Source organism: Polyodon spathula, chromosome 6 (assembly GCF_017654505.1).
Source record: "Polyodon spathula isolate WHYD16114869_AA chromosome 6, ASM1765450v1, whole genome shotgun sequence".
Taxonomy (NCBI): Eukaryota; Metazoa; Chordata; class Actinopteri; order Acipenseriformes; family Polyodontidae; genus Polyodon; species Polyodon spathula.
The window spans coordinates 44259876-44280046 of record NC_054539.1 but is presented as its reverse complement, the minus strand read 5'-3'; the positions used below and the strand labels follow the sequence as shown (position 1 = coordinate 44280046).

General features: G+C 35.5%; 1 protein-coding gene across 2 annotated transcripts; it reads right to left on the bottom strand.

Moving 5' to 3' along the window:
- Positions 1–681: 681 nt before the first annotated feature.
- Positions 682–17338, bottom strand: btbd3b (BTB (POZ) domain containing 3b). Of its 2 annotated transcripts, XM_041252925.1 has the most exons (5): positions 16821–17338; positions 13313–13559; positions 11923–12013; positions 8128–8246; positions 682–4150 (listed from the first exon to the last, which is right to left on the bottom strand). In XM_041252925.1, the coding sequence occupies exons 2-5, from the start codon at positions 13444–13446 to the stop codon at positions 3118–3120; spliced, it is 1377 nt and encodes a 458-aa protein (XP_041108859.1). In that variant the 5' UTR covers positions 13447–13559; positions 16821–17338; the 3' UTR covers positions 682–3117. The 2 variants fall into 2 exon arrangements, with proteins under 2 accessions (XP_041108859.1, XP_041108858.1); XM_041252924.1 differs by lacking the exon at positions 16821–17338 and having other exon boundaries at positions 13313–14085.
- Between the last annotated feature and the right edge of the window lie 2833 nt (positions 17339–20171).

The window sequence follows — 20171 nt, the reverse complement described above, 5'->3', positions numbered from 1 at the left end:
TACAGAATAGAGCATACTGTACTGAGAATGAAGCCATTATCTTGAAGCATTAGCTTCATCATCCAGGAAACATAAAGTCACAAAACCCAAATAAGGCAGCCATCAGGGGCCAGGAGTCAAAGTGAATCCTGACTCAATTTTGTCTCAAGAGTTTCCGTAACACTGAACATATAAAGTATAAATGGGTTATGAGATATTCAAAACTGTAAAAGCAAAGTCATAGAAGCTCCACTCAAGGGTGTCATTGAAGATAATGTGAAAATGGAATAATAATTCATTTTAAAATGCTCAGAATTCTATAAGCTGTCTGAAGAAAACAAGAACAATGTTTAAACAGATCTACGTAGCTGGATCACAGTGAAAATTACAGTATAATGTTTACACAAAATTAATGTTCATTTTTATAATCCATCAATTAAAGGGCTTGCCACAGTGGGCTCAGATTTATATGATGGAGTAACAAATGCTCCTGAAGAGGGCCCTCATTATTTATCAACATCTTACACTAAGAACAACACGGCTACTGAATGTTAAAAAGTATGTTAATGGCACACATACCTCACCATGGATATCGGTATTATTAAAAACAAACAACCCAAGAGTTACACTCAAAAAGAGCAAACTATGAATACCCCCCCCCCCCCCCCCAAAAAAAAAAAAAAAAAATCCTGTTGCAGTAACATACTACAGTGATCCTCTTTTAAGGTTTACAGAAAGTTTTATTTTTATTTGCAACTATCATGCACATTCATGTGTCTATCGGCACTGTAACACTAAACGTCCAGTACAGTAACATTCACTGTGAGGTACTTCATAAATATATTTTTTCCTCCATAACTATCAATCAGTCTCGGGTAGTTTCAGGCCCCGTGGGATCTGATACAAACTCAATGTTACTGAACTAAAGGTTATTCATTCTCTCTCTCTTTTTTTTTTTTTTTTTTTTTTTTTTAACATAAATGGCATACAATCAGTGCAATATATGCAAAACTTAGAACATTTACCTCTGTACAACTTATGTTGAACCATTTGTATTAGAACATACAGGGTCATCCAGGGTATATATAAGACGCCCAAAACTTTTTTTTGTGACCCCAGTACAAATTCTTTCCCCAGTCGAAGCGTGGAATCAGTACAATCATAAAAATGTAAGCTATGATCCAAGTGTGTCATATTATTAATATTTTCTTGTGTAGAGACACAGCAAATAAATTATATAATAATAATTCTTCACCGAGGTCAAATCATGTTTATGTATTTATTTTTTAAAGCTAAAAGCAAGAACTAAGTCTCATGCAATATTTCCCCTGGATGACCCTATTGCCAGTTCACTCTGATATTAAAAAACATGTTTACAGGTGTTTTTAATGTACATTTTTAAAATCACATCTGAATAGATTCATCAAGTAATTTAAAACACCACATACAATGATGGAGTTAGACATTGATATATTCTGCAGACTTTACAAACATGAAAACACTTGTCACAGATTCACGCTGGCTGGCCTATTTAAAAAAAAAAAAAAAAAAAAAAAAAACACATTTTAAAGGATTCCATACAATTTTAAATTAATTTGTTATTGATTGTCGTGATAAGGTTTTTATTCTTTGCACGGGAAAAATCAGACTCAAATGTGGCTAATTTGTCAAATGTTTATCTTTGTGTAAAAATTAAAGGGTTGAATTATAAAGGCTCTGCTGACTCTTGCTTTTTTTGTCTTTATCTTCCAGATATAGGAAATGCACACATTCCTTTCACACTGTACTGATTGAGGTTAGTGCTGGAATAAAATGGTGTTAATCATGAATGGAAGAGTCTATAGCCATTTGTTCCATAGTAGTTCTTACAGTTTGAGCAGATACTGCAACTTCTTTAATGGCAAAATGCCAGGAAGCCAGCAGTGAAGCAGTACTTTTCTGTTCTTAACTGAGAATAATTCCTGTGGGCACCAGCACATGTTAGCAGCGAGCCCAAAGATTAAGGTAACTTACTGGCTGGCTATTTACAGTGTTCACCAAGTCACTATGCATGCATACTGTACACCACAAAAGTCAAAAGGGATCTGTATATTTCACCACATACAGCATGATGGATTTGATGTGAAAAAAGCTTTTCCACATTGCTCATTTACAAGCACACCGTGAAGCATCTAATTTAAGATGCACTCTGAAACATGTTTCTGTTCATCACAAAAAAAAAAAAACTGTGATTTTACATACATCTACCAAGTTACTGATCAAGAGGACTGAATAGCAATGCTCCTGCTGAAAAGCTCATTTCTTTTCACCCGCTGAACTTCACAACGTGTCTTAACCAGCTACTGAAACCTGGAGGCAAGGGACCAGCCTGGGAAGTCTCTGTCGGCAGCTTGACCAGTAGTGGTCATTGGAGCGTGGTGAGGCTAGCCCAACGCAATCATCACCAATGCTGTGGAAAGCCAATGCAGTAATCCATGTATGTCACAATATCATCAACTGCAGTGCCTGACTCCCTATAATTGTTACAGTTATGACATGTGAACAGGCACTGACTCAGAAATAGAAACAGAAATCATAATTAAAAGTTCATCAGAAACCTGAAAAATGTGCTGGCATCTTATCAGAGGAGTGTAGTAATGAAACATTGAGATAAAGCTTATTTGTATGCTGGAAAATATGAAAGTGCACATCGTATTCTACCCTTGTTTGAAACATAATCCTCAACTTTGTACAAAGTAGACATTAAAATTACTAGTTTATCATTTATACATATATGCCTCAAAGCCAAATTATCGCAAAAATCCAGTGCTAGCTGTATATAATGGATGTCAGAGCAGTGTGGCCTTCTGTAACTGAGGTGGACATGTATTCAATGGGGCTTGCCATTTGTTTTTAGTTATTTATGATACAGTAGTTAGCCTGCTTTATTTCATCCCAGGATTCAAGAAAAAGAAATTGTATAGTGTATAACAAAATGGCTTATCAACCTTGAAGGTCCAGCCCATATTACATTTGTAAAAAGTTAAAAGAAAAAACAGAAAGAAAAAATGTCACTTCATGCATGTTTTTGAAATTTGAATAACAAAACCCATAAATAATATAAAGGTTGTATAGTACGCAAGTTTGGAGTTCACTACTTCAGGCATAGAATATGAGCTCTGGTATCTGTCCGCCTTGCACACCTGTTCCATTGGTGCTGTCTGAGGAACACTGAAACTGGAAGGTCACTTTCCCACACTGCACCTCTGTCATGCCTTCCTGCCCAAAGTAACTCAGTTCATTCCCATCGAGAACCACGCTTGCTGTATAAAAAGTGTCAGGCTCAATCTGCACTGGGTATTCAAACCAGACAGGGAAGGTGTTGCTCGACCCGTCAGAGAAATATTTGCTCACGTTTGTCCCCAAGATGACCCCTTGCCGTTTGAGTTCGATCTTGGTGCTGTATTCCGCTGATCCGCAGCTTGAGCCATACAGTCCGAAGCCAGCAATGAACACTCGCTTGTCCACTGCAAACTGGATACTGTCGCACCTTCCCCGGTAGCGCCACTGGTTGCTACGGTACGCGCATGACTGGAAACGGTGGCAGCGTTGGGGAACCAAGCCTTTCCTAGGGTTGCTCACAAACTCCAGGTCTGGTTTCTTGGCAGCAGTGTACCAAAGGAAGATGTCGTTGGTCTCATTGAGGGTAAGGACGCCCGACTGGGCTGCTCCATTGGCAAAGTCATCCAACGCCATGGTAGGGATGCGTACAAGGTAAACAGCCTTGCCCAACACCTTGCGCTTGTTGTCAATGGTGACAGTCATTTCCTGCCTTTGGCATTCAGCCTCGGCCCAATTGAGTGTTGCTTCAAAGATGACAATCTCTTTAGCGTTGAGAGTCTCCCTCCTGAGGATGCTCTCCAGTGTCTGGGAATCAATGTCACAGAAGCCCTCGGATTTTAAAGCAAGCTCGGCTTGCGCATCGATCACCTCCCAGCAACGCTGGGTCAGGTCGGGCTCCTCGAACAGGCAGCTCTGTGACAGCAGCACACAGGCGTTCTTGGCGCTCAAGCTGGTCTCCAGGAAGATGACACAGGCACGTGCCAGGTGGGGGACAATGTACTTCTTAGCAGCATATAAGGTAGCCAGCACTGTATCAGCACTCAGATCAATCTCATCACAATATATGTACCTGCAAGAAATCAAGAAAGACTTCCATATTCAAGTTTTCACATCTGACAAGAGGTGCACATTACATTTGTGTGGATCAAAAAAACAATAAATGGTTAACATTCAAAAATAGGTGTATTTGATACGCTATTCTCAGTTTTATTATGAAACAACTGAGGGAAGCTACACTGCAAAAAAAGTAAATACAAATAATTAATACATTTTATGGGATGGATTGAAAATAAAGTTTTTCAACAGTACAAGGGACATACACCAATTTTACATCTTGATACGTTGATGACATATTTGGCATCTCAGTTATCACTACTGAAGCTTTAATGGATTTCATACATTTTATTGACCAGTCTCATCCAGCTCTAAAGTACACATGGAACATTTCTAAACAAATTTCTTTCTTAGACATTACCATCACAATTTCTAATTGTACCATCAATACTACAATTTTCTAAAAAGAAGCAGACTCTCATTCATATCTAAGATACGACTCCTCACATCCCAAAGCTTGTCGCAACTCCATTCCATACTCCCAATTACTAAGACTGAGACGCATCTGCAGTGATGACTGTGGGTTTTCTGACACTACACTTAGAGAAGCTCAGTTAAGTGTATCGACAATAAACAGAAAGAAAGAAAGCTTTGTACAAAACCAAAACACAGAATACCAACAATCTTATTCCCCTTGTTCTTACTTATCCTATGACCAAAAAAGCACAACACATCATACAAAGAAATGTTAGCATTCTTCAAGAAGATCCTTCTACAGCTCCCATTTTCAATAATCCTCCTCTAATGTGACACAGAACAGACACAAATCTAAGAGCGCACCTGGTCTACCGTAACATTCGACCCAATCTAGACAGTTCTAAGGGTACGTTTCCATGCAACAAGTCATGCTGTGCTACTTGTAAATACGTTCACAGCAACACAGTAGTTAAGGGAGCAAAATCCTCATTTACTATCCATAATACTTTTACTTGCATCAGTAAAGGAATATTATATTGCATTGGCTGCACCAAATGTAACAAGCTGTATATTGGTGAAACAAGAAGGCGCTTAGCTGATCGCCTCGTGGAACATCTGAGAAGTATATGAATTAACACCTCTACCTTTCATGTCGCCAGACATTTTAACAGAGATGACCACACTAAAGAGGACATCACAATTTGTTTGTTAGTTATGGAATTAATGTTGTCAGGAAGCAAAAAGAATGTGAACTTATTTTCAAACTAGGCACTTCGGAGCCATTTGGAATGAACATTCTATTCTGAGATCATTAACATCATCAACATTCTGGAATTTTGTTTAAAAGACTACTTGTTTGTTTTTTTATCAACTTCTTAAAGTACTGTTTTTTTTTGTATTCACCCGATGAAGGACTTATAGTCTGAAAGTTCCTGATAATTGATTTTTAATCAATTATTCTACCTTTTTAAGTACCTAAAATATCCTTTTATTTTTTCGTTATATATATATATATATATATATATATATATATATATATATATATATATATATATATATATATATAGCTCAAAGAGCCAGCTGCCCAACGTTTCGATATGTTGTACATATCTTTCTCAATATATATATATATATATATATATATATATATATATATATATATATATATATATATATATATATATATATATATATATATGATATAATATCCATTGGACTTTAACAATAATTGACTCCCCAGCAAGAACTGCTCCAAATTGTATGTCCACTTTACAATAGTTGAGCAGTTACTGAATTTAAGGCTCTATCCCACATTACATCACTTTAAAAGGCAAGAGATAAATAAGTTATTAATGATTAAGGTTTGAGGAACCTCACTATATTTTCACTAAACACAACCTTCTGAATTTTCAGTGGTCCTTTTTTCATCCAACCAAACAAGACACAAATTCATTTTTTAATCTATTTAAAAAGATGTTACTTTCACCTGGTAAAGCTCCCGGTTTTCTTTTCTATCAGTGTGCTGTGAACTTTCACAACTATTGTAGTTGTCCACAAATGACACTTTAATTATATATTAAGCTCATTTAAATGTACGTTATACGTTGTTCAACTTGCCAAATGAAAAAAAGTACTTTACAACCAAACCCTATTACTATAATATATATTTGAACACTGATAATGCCCAGTTTCACTAGTGTTAGTCAATGTATTTAGTATGCTTTTGTACACAGAGTTCTTTAAAAACTAAGCCTTTTGGTTATTAGGTCACACTTTATTTGGTCCGCTTTATTTTAAGGGCCATTTTTTGTTAACAAACAGCTAAAACATGTTAATGTATATTATGTATTTTCTGTTAACTTAATATATAATAGGCCTGCTAAAACTGCAAACACCAGAGCCCTATGGATGACCAATCAAACACCAGAGCCCTATGGATGACCAATCAAACACCAAAGCTCTATGGATGATCAATACCCAGTCGATCATATGCTTCAAAATTGGTTCAAACTGTTACTGTAGTAATGTTTAGCAAATTAAATCAGGTTTTTATTAACTCTAACCCTGTTTGTTAACAGTTTGTTTAATGTTTGTTAACAGTTAATAAACAAAAAAAAAAAAAAAAAAAAAAACGACCCTTAAAAAAAGCGTAACTGGTTATTATAACCTTAATTGAAATTAGCAATTCAGAACATTTTTTAGTTCTGTATTCTTTGTTTTTATATTTCTTGGCTGGGCTTAACTCATTTAATTTATTTTAGTAGCTGATCATTAATTTCAAAACATCTTATCTTTTTTCTGCCTGTTATCAAAACTACTTCACCAGCTAACAGTAAGCGCAGTGTTTCTTACATCTCAGTGTGCTTTAACTTGTTCCACCTACACAGCTCAGCCCACTCAGTTCCCAGAAAATATAATGTATAGTCATGAAAGAGTGGAAAAGGCTCAGTAGCCTTCATCTCCCGTGACAGTGTGAAAATGAAAAGCTTGCTGTAGATCTTACTGATCTCTCAGACAGTTTGACAGGTTAATATATGTTGGCAATGCCATCACAGTTAGGGAGATCAAAAGGAACAATACATCATGCAACAATGATGCCAAACTCTTGAGCTGATTTATAAAAGTTGCTTGCCAACAGTACAGAGAATTTCATTGCCGGGTGAATGATCACAAATGCTTCTTTAGTTTATCCTGATCGTTGGACAATCTTGCAGCATAGATACACTGAACTGCAGCGTATAAAATATACAGGGAACTTTAAATTGACAAGGCAATGGGAACTGTCCATGTGTTATTGTTCTACTCCTGTTGATAGTTTGCAATACGTTTTGAGGAGGAAAAGCTAACAGGGGTGATATTGAAGATTTTTAAATCCAAAACTATTGCACTGGTTAAAGTCTTCCAGTCTTCATAAATGTTGCAGTGCAATTTAGAACACAATATTTTCTCCACAAGTGTGTGCATATATGGTAGATGTTTCCAATTTGTTGTAGCACTGTAGTCTATAGTGCTTTGAATGCAGCATGCTGCGTGTAGTGCCATCTACACTAAGCCTTGCCTCATTTATGCAAAACAGACCCAATCATGCGACAAATCCAGTCAAGACATGACTGAAATGGATTGGACCAACCGCACCTGGTTAGAACTTTCAGTGCCAACTGCTGTAACGTCAACGCCACCAGTATCAACCCCAAAAGGAAATTAGTGTTACAATATAAAACAATGGGACAGTTTTATCAAGGCTAATCAAGGTCATTCCAGCTCTATCTTCCTACCATCTTCTAAACTGTCTAACATAATTAATTTAACCTCCATCCTGGAATAAAGAAAGAAACATGTTAACATTTGTAAGATTTTTTGTGGCCAAATGTTTTATCAGTACATTTCTTCTAAAGGCACTACATAGTTGAACAGTATACAACAGCCATTGAGTTATAGGACCATATGGGGCAAGTGCAGAGACATTTTCTTAGTGGAGTAAAGCAATTGTAAAATTTGGTTTTCAATGACACCTACTTCAGCATAGCAAGAAAGGCAGCAGGTTCCACATCTGGGATTCTAATTTCATCCTTGTCCTCTGCAAGCTCTCCATAAAACATGGCATGAAAGACAGAGCTTCCAACAGCCAAGACATACTTAAAAAAAAAATAAGAGAAAAAGGAAAACAAATTACAATAAAGATCAGAAGTTTTCAGAATCATATTGACATTATAGGTGACTGCAAAATCTTAGTTGCAGACTCCTTTTTAGGATTTCTAGTCGAGTCCTCAAACCTCAAGTCTGAGTCTGTGTCCGGGTCCCGAGTCCGAGTCATCAGTGTACAATTCCGAGTGCGAGTCACTATCATTCAAGTCCGAATCCGAGTCACGAGTCCGAGTCCTTGAAACAAACTCAAATCAATCATCATTCAACTAGTCGTAGTAGTGGAGGAACAGTTTACCTAACAAATGTTGTCTAATATTCCTCAGTAAAAATGCACAAATTATAAAAAATAAAAATATAAAAAATGATTTATTTTTTCTAGCTAGATTATTCTTATCTTATTTTCTTTTGGAATTGGAATACAGTTTGAATGCACCCGAAGTTTACAGATAAGCTTCAAGTTCAAGTTTGTGGACGTTGTTTTTCACTTTGATAGAAGCCGTGATCTGGACTATAAAGCTGGTGTAGTGTTAGAAAGTGGTGCACCATCAGAATGTGGTATGCCTACCACAACTTGATTCATGTAATGACAAAAAATGAAATGGTACAATGTCATATTTTGGTAAATGTGCAATCAGTTGCGATCTGATGGGTGTTTTCCTATTGTCTAAAGAGGTACAGTTACCATTAATTATAGATATTTTTTTTGCAAACTTAAACTGGCAACAGACAATTTCTCTAAAAATAAAAAAAAAAACAATTCATGAGAAGTCCACCGCAAAGTTGCACAAGTAAAAAAAGAAAGTAAAAGACCCAATGTATTGCACATGATAAATATCTTAATACTGTTTTCTTAATGGTGGAAAAATACATTAAAAACGATGTAAAAGACTGGAAAATATGATAAATTAAATTAAAAAAAAACAAAAAAAAAACGAAATGACCGAAAACAGCATAACGTACCATATCAGAATGGGTGCTTCCCTGCTTTCTTAGAGGAAGTTGTTTAGGCATGGGCAACTACCGCTTAACACGTACCTGAAAATAACACTACACAGGTAAGAAATTAAAGTTACTTTCACCTCTGACTATACCATCTACTTTGACTTCAAATCGGGTAAAATCTGATTTAGTCATTGCCAGAATTGTATATATACTGTGTTCTTAAATACTAAATTTAGTATTCTTTTTATTATTTGTTTTGCAAAACAGAAATGTTATGTTTCACTTTCATTGCATTTGCACTTCTATTAAGTCTGTAATACAATGATGCATTTGCAAGATTGTGCTTCAGTTCATTTGATTTCAGATCATGTATTTTTTTATCTTTTCTCTTTTACACAAAAACATTATGTTTCTGTATTTCTCAAAGGCAGCTGGTGGCCAAAATGTAGGTGAGGGCTGATGCGGCTATCGACAAGATGAAAAAAATAACAATATAAAATATTATATAAATAATACAAATCTAATGTACGATACATTTAATAACCGAAACAGGCAGCATTGGTCGGTAAATTAAACAAACAAACAAACAAAAAGACAAAAAATAAAATTGCCGAACACAGCAAGATGTTACTGAGCTTAAGTTAAAGACCTGCTGAAGGGCGGAAGCCTCGGGAGAAAAAGGGACAGACAGCGCAAAACAAAAGCAGATTAAAACTGTGAAATGAACAAAGTCGAACAAATAAGACAAACAACATTAAAGTTAGACTCATTTTATTTTAATATTTAAACAGCTTAAACGTTTTCATTCTTTCTGCAAACTAACACACTGTGCAAGACTTAAAAGAGACAAAGTCGTGCTGCTCATATTTACAGCCTTTGTTGTCTTGACACGTGCGCTGATTGCCTGATCACCGTGTTCGTTAACCGGCTAGCTGCTACTGCACATGTGCACGGCAGATTTGGGTGCTCGCATTTCTGAGTGAGCACAGCCCAGCTTCAGCCCATTAAACGGTGTTGATGATGTGCCAGTATCATGTGAGAGGGGAAAACTAAACGCACATTACCCAGAAGAAGGGAAGCACAATTCTAATAAGAGACTGGGGGTTGAGAGAGCAAGCGAACACTGTTACCTGGCTGCCCCTGATATTTCCCCTTTGTGTAGGTTCATAACGGAATGAAAGCATGAAGTTCACACAGACAGATTTCTAGGTTGATGCTGTACAGCATATTGGTAATGTGTTTTTCCCGCATCCATAATAAATAATTTTCATTTTGGTAAATTAAGTGGTATTCTGTCATTTTTTGGCTATCAGTCCTTCTGTCCTATCCGTCTGATATATCTGTCTGTTGTCGGCAGGCAATTTTCGACTGACTTTGCCAGGCAAATTCAAATTGACATTGCTTGCAAACAGTGATGGCATGTGCTGGAAACGAGCGGAGATTAGAAGCAAAAACACAGAATACGTAATCACACGGTGACTTTCTGATATGAAATTAAGAAGCTGTAAGAGTATGATTATAACTTATATGATTATAACTTTATTATTTTTCATTTGTTCTTGTTTTCAGTAAACTCAATGCAGTTTTAGAAATGTATCTCTACAGTGACATACAAACTTAGAACATGGTTTAAAGCAGTATAGAGAAATAAGCACTTAGCTGTTTACTATGCTGAAATCATATATTCCTTAATAGGAACATAGTTGGGTTTTCTGTGGGGGTATGTTTACAGCCAGTTGGATTTTAGTGGGGGGGGTGTTTACGCTGCAACCTACATCGCGTCCAGTTTCTTATTCTTACTATGATTGGCTGCAAACACAACAGGGCTAACCAGTGATTGGATAATGTTTTGTTGGGTGGGTTTTTATTGTGCACAGGTTTCCTAGTAACTGTAACATTATTTGTGTAATAAAAAATAAAAAAAGGACTAGTCTTTAATATCTCAGAGTCAACAGAGCTTTGAACTACTGGCAAAGGTTTAGAAAAGATGAACAAATTATGTGATAAATGAAAAGTCAATTCAACTGATCTAAACAGTGGCAAGTCTAAATACTGCCTCTCATTAAATCTCTCTACTGAAGAAGCCAAAAAATAATGTTAGATTTTAAATTTTCATAGTCTTTGTACAGAAAACACCAGTTTGTAATGATCTAGTGGCATTATTTAGATGTGTTTTACTGAATTGACTTTAACCCCACTACACTGTTAATTCTTCACTACCAATCAAGTTAATTATAAAAATTGTAAATCCCTTTAGTCTCGGAGTATGCATTATTTAGATCACCCGGTCATGCCAATTAAAATCTCTGCCTTGCACTTAAATGAACAAGAGAAGAGGTCTAACTAATACAGAACCTCAAAACAGAGGCTTTACCTTGATTTGTCTCCATTAGCTTTTATGAAAGCCTGACATACTCTTGGAGGACTGTATTGATGTTAAACGATAGAATCCTTCCCAGAGACAAAATGGAGTTGTATCGCTTATGCATCTGCTGCATCCTTGACCTAGAATATCTCTCAATAGCTGGGTCCCTCTACCTGCCAAGTTTTACTGCAAAATATATTTACTGTTATAAAAAACATACCTTGATTATATACAGAACTTACGTTATTTTAATGTGATATAAGAAACAGCACTATCGATGAACAATTTTGGTGTAGCTGTGTAGGACTGATTACTGAAGACATTTCAGTTTACATCCTAATGCTGCTAATAATGCTTACTCTGTGTCCTGGCAACCGCCGAGTCCCTCCAGGTAGACCAACCACAAAATGAACATCTGCCATCAATTCATTGTTAAACATCACTGCATTTCTGGAAAACAGAGAAACAGGATATTGCATCTAAACACCTGTGTATGTATAACTACCACGTATAAGCTATAATTTCTCCCTCCCACCCCTTCAGTCCCCCCCCCCCCCCCCCCCTCCCCCGTTTAACAAATGTCTTTAAATGTTCTACAACAGAAGCAAGGCTAAAGACGTGCAGTTGTTGTTTGTGGAATGCATATACTACTGTTGTTCAAAATGTAAATGGAATGCATTTATATTTTCATTACTATACTACACCTTTATTAAAATGCTAATTATTTCTTCAGGACTGATGGACAAGTTTAACTAACACGACTGCACTCATTCAGTCTGCACAAATGCGTTTTTCTCAATTAATTCATTCTATTCATTGATTATTGCAAAAGCCAGGATTATTTAATGTACGGTTGCCACACTACAAGAGTCCATTAACCATGTTAAATGGATTCAAACATGTTTTAAATATGGATTCATTTATAGGCACAGATTGGGAAAAAGGTTCCCTTAATCTGCAAATCTGAGAATAACACTAGCTTCAATATCAAATGAAAGATTATAACTCTGCCATTTAAACATTTATTATCTAGGACCAAGAACAACTTCTGCATCTTGTGAATATCGACTTGCACTTATCACTGTGACAGAATATCAAGCCACTGCAGTCATCACTACATTATTAATTACTGTAATAAACATACAGATGAGTGTAATGGAAAGACAACTCTCTGGGCCAGATGATTATATTTCACAATACAAAGAGTTTGTGTTACTTTAAAGCTGCAGTGTTGTATAATTGATATATACGCTTGTATATGCTTATAGATACAGAATATACAATATTTATATGCTTCTTTATCACACTCTTACATAGCCGTCTATCTAAGCATGCTTTAATCTTTAGAGACAAGCTTTACACTGTGATTCTAGAAACAGTTGCAATACTCAACTACAGTACTACTGCGGCAGGTAAAGGTTATTTACTGCCTACCATTTATTTTATTACTACTGAAGAAGCAAAACAATTATTACAAAAGGAGATTTTTGCCTTGGTTTGAACATTTAACTTCATCAAATATATTAAGCAGGATATTCATTAACATGTTCATTTGATTATTTGCGTACTGAATTATTATAATTTTTTTTTAATAATAATATTAATAATAAATTAAAAAGGGGTCACACTAAACACTTTTATATCAGATAAAGAAAATGAACCTAGGACACTGTCATTACAGTCAGAACTCACTAAACTGAAATGATTTAGAAAACAAATACTAAACGGGGATGTCTCCCTTTCACATACCTCTCTCGGATAGTGGGGTACAGCCCTTGCCAGTTAGTAGCCGGGATAGTGTTATTGTTATTCAGATTTTGCTGATAGTTCTGGACGGTGGTGGTGCTGGCTGGTTTCTTAGTGGGAAAGATCTCAGAAGCCATCTTCTTCTTTTTCTTAGTTTTCACAGTGATTATTTCATAGCACACTGGCGGCAATTTGGAGTTTGTAGGGCTCCCCTTTTTGTTACTTTTCTTAGACCTGATCTTCACCGACTCTGGAAGCATCAAGAAGAAAGTGAGACATTTCATGTTCCTTCCTTTGGCATCTACCATGAGTGTGTTTAGCTGCTCAGATCAGCAGTTGCATGCAAAAATCATCAAGGAGAGAGACTCCAAAATTGTTCAATGAATCAAACAGTTAACAAGTGAAGTTCTTCCTATTCTTCCCCCAGGCAGGCCAAGCTGACCTTTACTCACAAGTACAGTTCAGTCATCTGATAAAGAAATCAGGTCTTAAGTTTGCTCTAGTGCTTGACAGGCTGTTTTACTCTCCATCATTGTAACTTATCAAACTTCTCTAGATTTAGATTTGCTGCAGAAGAGCTATGAGCCCCACTTTTGCATATGGAAACCCTTTGATTTTGTCTGATATGCCTGCTACTCTGTGCTGGGCTGTTTTGCTGACTAGAGGAGTTGAACGGACAAGAAGAGTAGAAATTGTAACCCTGCAGCAGGAGTCAGGCAGCCAGCAATTCTAAGCCAATAGCTGGAGTCATTGTTTGTGATTGGACACAGCAGCTTGGTGACACCTACTGTAATATGCAGTCCACTCCAATTAAAGAGATAGCCCTCTTTTTTTCAGGAAAGATGTCTCATGTACTTATAGTAGTCTATAAATATAAATAAATCAAATTGCTTTGTATTAAGGTTAGTATAAACATAGCACTGTGCATGTGAATAACGTTAAAAAAAAGAACTTTTTTTTTTGTAGTTTAATTGTTTAGAAAACAATGATTTAAAAATCTAGATGAATATTCAAGTGATTTTTAAAAATACACATTAATGTATACAGAATTAATTTCTTCACTACAGAGATTTTGTGAAGCCAAGCCCATTTTTTCATCTTCCTGCCCAGTTAGCTCACACTTGTCTAGGAAATTATTCTGCAAGTTTGCAACATTGGCAGTAGAACAAATCAACATGAATAATAATTTTTAAAACAAATGTTAAAGCAGCTGCTTGGGTTTTGAGTTAAATAACTGATACCTTATAAGGCCCTAGAAGAGAGCTTTCTATCTGTGATCTACACTTGTAACGCAGAATCTTAACAATATAGACCTACTTTGCCAACTAACTGTATAAATTGACTGTGGAGGTGGGGACAGAAGCCTAGTAGCAAAGATGGTTTCTGCTTTCAAGCAAGTAATTGACTTGATTTAATATACTTTGTGTTTATTGTAGTCTGTTAACATTGTGAATTTATTAGTCGCCACTATGCTCGGAAAGTGGACTACACACATCCGACATACAGAGTGTAGGTAGAAGTTCACTTGGATTGACTGTGGAACTTGACTGCCTGCTTACTGCATTCAGATCTCCTGACTGCTTCCTCCCTTGTAAAATCTGCTAGCCACAATGCCACTTGAGTCAAGCAGGCACACGACTATCATCTGCAGCAGCAAGAGGTGATGACAACCTCAGGAAGCTAAAGGAAAATATTTTATGCATGTACACTTTAAAAACAAAACTTCTCTGTGGTCAAGAGAAAGATCTGGTCCATATGCCCATAACGTTGGGTAATTTAAATAAAGATGTGCTCTATATATATATATATATATATATATATATATATATATATATATATATATATATATATATATATATATATATATATATATATATGCGCATGTGGTTTAAACACACACACACAAATACATCACTGCAAGTGGTTTTCTTGGTTCTCTCAACATATCGATGAAGCTGTACCACTGGTGGACTGTAAATACATATGCTTAATTTCTTCTATTTATTATGTTTTGTTAAAAGACCAGCACATAAATGTTCTTCAAATACGGTTCAAACTGTACCAGGTGTTCACACTTAATATGGTAAGTCAGTGATTTGTTTTATTTTATTTTTAAACCACATGGGATATGCACATTTGAAAACCAGTAGATACAAGCTCTAGTAAATAACAGAACAATTAGTATGATTACTGTTCATATGAATGCAAGAAAATAATTTAAAATATAAGCACAGCTTCTATTTAATCTAACAAGAAATCTTGCAGAAGTAAATAATATGTGTATCCATGTGATGCCTCCCCTCTTCATAACATAGCTGTGCCATTCACAAAAAGTATTCTGTTTGAAAGCAATCACTGAACTTCAATGCAATTTTTAAATAGTCTTTGTTCTGCACTGGCTGTACCGGTAAGTCTCCAGGGTCAAACCATGTTTTTGACTTTCACTTTAAAGAAAATATTTGCTCTACTTACATTTAAACATATTTGCATATTTTATGTTCTTTGGAATTTTAAATTTGCCATTTTAAACATTGGATTTTCTGCAGTTTGAAATGGTTGGCATGTGTATTGGGCACGGTTGCTGTTATCAACAGGATTGAACAAGATAGTTTATCATCATTAATACCAAAGCATCATCTCCTGTAAAGATGACATTACATTACCTTCTTGTCTTTTTTTTCTTTTTTGACAATTCCAAAAAATCTTTTCAATTTGTTTTTTTACAGACAAATTTGCTGTAATAATTGAATAAATTGTCGCTCAGAATGTTCTTCAGTAAATGGTACGGCACCTAATGTCATACGTATAATTAAGGCAGAATGGTTTACTGCATGCACTTAGAAAGTGTGCAAGCCAAAACAGTCTGCAGCTGAATATATTTCATCAGTAGAATAATGTGTCTTAGATTATAAACAAGTACTTTGTTTTGGAAGGAGAGTGGGCGTTCGTGTTTACATTAAACTCAGCTGACGATATGTCATTGGAAATCCGAACATTTACCTTGCTTTCCTGCTACATACATTTCTGGCACAGGCGTAATACATTTCGTTTCCTGTGCCACTTCCACAAATAGACTGGTCCAAATAAGCCAGGGGTCAAAAATGCTATAATAAAAACACTGAAAAAAAGCTATCTTAACTAATGGTTTACTAGTTTTTTTTTCACTATTATGTAACAACAAAATAAGCTACCCCGTCCATATCAAAATAGTTCATTCCATTGTATGTTCAGCTGGCATTATTCCTTATTATTTTAAATTTAAAAGTCAACATATTACAAATAAACGTGAAAGTTTTTTTTTTTTTTTTTTTGGTAAATAACATTAAGGTCTTGTCTTCAGCTATAGGTTTAAAAAAGGACTCTATATATTTCATTTAATTTTACAGACGTGCACTTTCATGGAACCTACCAAAGGCAGACATACGGGTGATAAACATTCACTCGTTTTATAAAAACAAAACAAACAAACAAAAAAATAACCCTAATTATTATTTTAGAAGACAATACTTACCACTGTTTTAAGATTATTTTCCTTCCGAATGACCATCAAAAAATCGAACACGAACTACGACTGCAATTTTCAAGTGAAAAAACAAAACAAAACACAGCGTCTATCACATTTGTGGCCACAAAATATTTTTTGGCCGATTGACTCTCAGCAATAACATGGCAAATAAAATAAGCATTGTGTACTAAACTGAAAAAATCACTTAAAACATATTTAACCGTGAAGAAAATGATCAGTCCGCAAAGTTTTCTACTAAGTCAGGAGCTGATTGATTCAGAAACTATTGTTTCCGAACTGTGAGAATACGCAGACAGTACCAATGGTGCACCTGATCGGTCCCATCCGCTTATGGAAATGAATTACCAGGGTGAGGCTGACGGGACCCATATTGTGAAAATACCTGTTTTTACCTTTTATCTTTTAGTAATGCATTTTAACTGTTCTTTTTCCTATCACATTTCAAAATTATTGTACATTTTACTTTTTACTAAAACCAGCTGACAAATCATTATCAAACTTTTAAGTGATCAATGATTCTTGGTATTTCAACATGTTCCAGTGCATCGTGTGTAAAATACACATTAACTATAACTACGTGTATTTTAAATAAATAACTGTAAACATGTATCACATTTTTCTAACTGCATTCTGGTCTTGGTATTCAGTGCTAATATTTTAATGGGGCTGTCTGGGTGGCTTCCTGCGTGCATGGGAACTGTTCATCTGGCAATCAGACACACAGCAAACATGACAGACAGGAAACTGAGAGCAATCACCCAGATGTCACATCCTGTGGCCAGTTTCCCAAATCTGGCCAATCTTAAGTTTTACTGGTAAATACCAACATTTACCAAATAAGGTGGTAAATATCAGAAATTATGAAGACATAGATTGCTTTTCGGATATGTATTGGTTAATCTTTTGATTTACCAAAGTTTATTGGTAAATGCAGGTATATCACCAAATAATTGATTTATTCCTGCATATAAATGGTCAATTAACAAAATAATTACTACTGTTAAAGAATATATTTATTTCTGCATACACATGCTTAATTAACAAAACATCATTAATGATCTTACAAAAATGCACAATTGAGCAATTTAAATTAGTTCAAGATTGTACTGAACAATGTTATGATCCACTGATGTAGAACAACCAACATTGTAAAATGCAAATAAAATAATTTATACCTTGTTTTTTTCAACAGAAAATCACACTTTGGTTATGAGACAAAATGCCACAAGACAGGCAGTGAATAGATATATTTACTTCTTGCAGCATGGTAGACTCTTGTGGCACTTGGAGTTACGCAGGACTCCTGAAGCCTTACATTATAACTTTTTGTTGGAACACTTTATTGCATCGTTTGAACCCTTTCCCACCAGAAAGAGACAGCTAGAAACAATTCCCCTGTCATGCTGGCAACTACAGAAATGCGCAAAAGCGATTAGAATGATATTCTGTCATATATATTGTTACAGTAAAAGTTAGAATATTGGCAAATCTCAAGGATTTACTGGTAAATGTCAACATTTACCAAATAAAGCAGTAGATGTCCAAAATAAACATGAAAATGCTTTACTTCTGACATTTACCGGTAAATCTCAGGAATAACCAAATGCCTTTACCAATAAGCTTCGGTAAATGTTCAAAAGACCATATATTTTTTTTCATAATTACAGATGTTTAACACCTAAGATTTACCAGATTTGAACTTTTACTGTAACATATATACTGACCAAAACACTAAATGGTTTATTTTAAACTATTAACAGAAATGGTATATTTTAAGAGCAGCAGGAATAGCCACCCTTAAAATGAAAAAGTGATCAATTTGTCACTATAGCCTATATTTTTTATTGTACTGTATGTATGATGTTAATATGGGGTCAATGACGCATCACTGTGGAAAACACCAACAAAGATTTTTATTGAACTAAAGGGTGGTGATATTTATATCCACCATTTTTGAGATCTGTAAAATATACCCCATTACATCTTTGTGAAAAACACAAGGTCAGCAATCATGTGCTTGGCTATTATTTATGTTACAAAGGAAAAATAGCAAGCGTGAAATATCGAGCTTATAATCAGATAATTATGAAAATAACATTTACGAATGCCTTATCCTTGACATTAATGTTGTTCTCATCACTTTGATATCCTTGACCCAAATACAAATGGTTCAAATACTTATTAGGTCACGCATTTTAATCATTTGGAGTTTCAATATTTACATGAGGACAGTAGTCAAAACAAAATAACCACATCATTTGACATCACTTAGAAAAAAGTGACCTCAGAGACAGTGAACAGCCAGGGTAATATCAGTTAAGTGCATACTCTTATCAAATGATCTTCAATGACAATGCAATAATTCTTTACTTAAAAGAAATGGTGGCAAAAGGGCACTCTAGTACTGTATATATCATATAGTGGTTGCATTTTATTGTATCAGGGGCACAGTGCAATATTTCTCCCAAATATATTGTGCTTTCATTCCTGGTAGTGTTAGAAAATAGATTGGTTTTGCAATAGTACACAAATTTTGCTTCTCTAGTCTTTCTTTAAGAGCAGCTAATAAGTAGTGGACGCTCCAAATTAAAACTCATGTAGGCTTGACTTGACTGATCAGTTTGACTGAGTTTCTCAGAAACTGCAGAGTCCAACAAAATCGCCCTGTCTATGATGAAAAATCACCTATCGTCTGCGAGCAATGACAGGTTGTCAGAGAATAGAGCTCCCCTCTATTCTGGATGACAAGTCACTCGGAATCAACCAATAAACGCAACTGTTGATGTCACATGGTAAACATCATTCAAACAACCTGGAGAAATGGTGTCTGTAGTTACGTGGCAAGGGGAGTGCATTGAGAAATTGATAGATCTCTATGAGAAATGGAAGAAATTGCCGCTGAGATTAACATGTCAGGTGAGGTTTTGAAATGACATTTAGAAAAGGCATAGTTCATCCCTCACTAAACCAGAGATGCCAGGAAACAGACAGGTTGTACAAAAAACACACACACATACGTGCTAAATTTATTTGAAATAAATAGATCGTTGCCCGAAAAATAACATTGTTATCTCACAGCTGGCCTTAGTACAGTTGTAAACTCAAATAAATATCTACAGCTATAGCGCACTTCTTTATACTTAAGAGTATTTAAGCAATCGCGCCTATAGGTGCCGCCGTCTTTACTGTTTCTTGTTAGCTCAGCAGCTTTCAGGGTCTGTGAGTCCTGTTTTTAGAGTTTTTAGTAGTGGTGCTACCGTATTCCTTCAGATTTAAGACGCGCTTTTTAAACAATTTTTTGCTTCTCAAAAATAGCCTGTGTCTTAAATTCGAGTA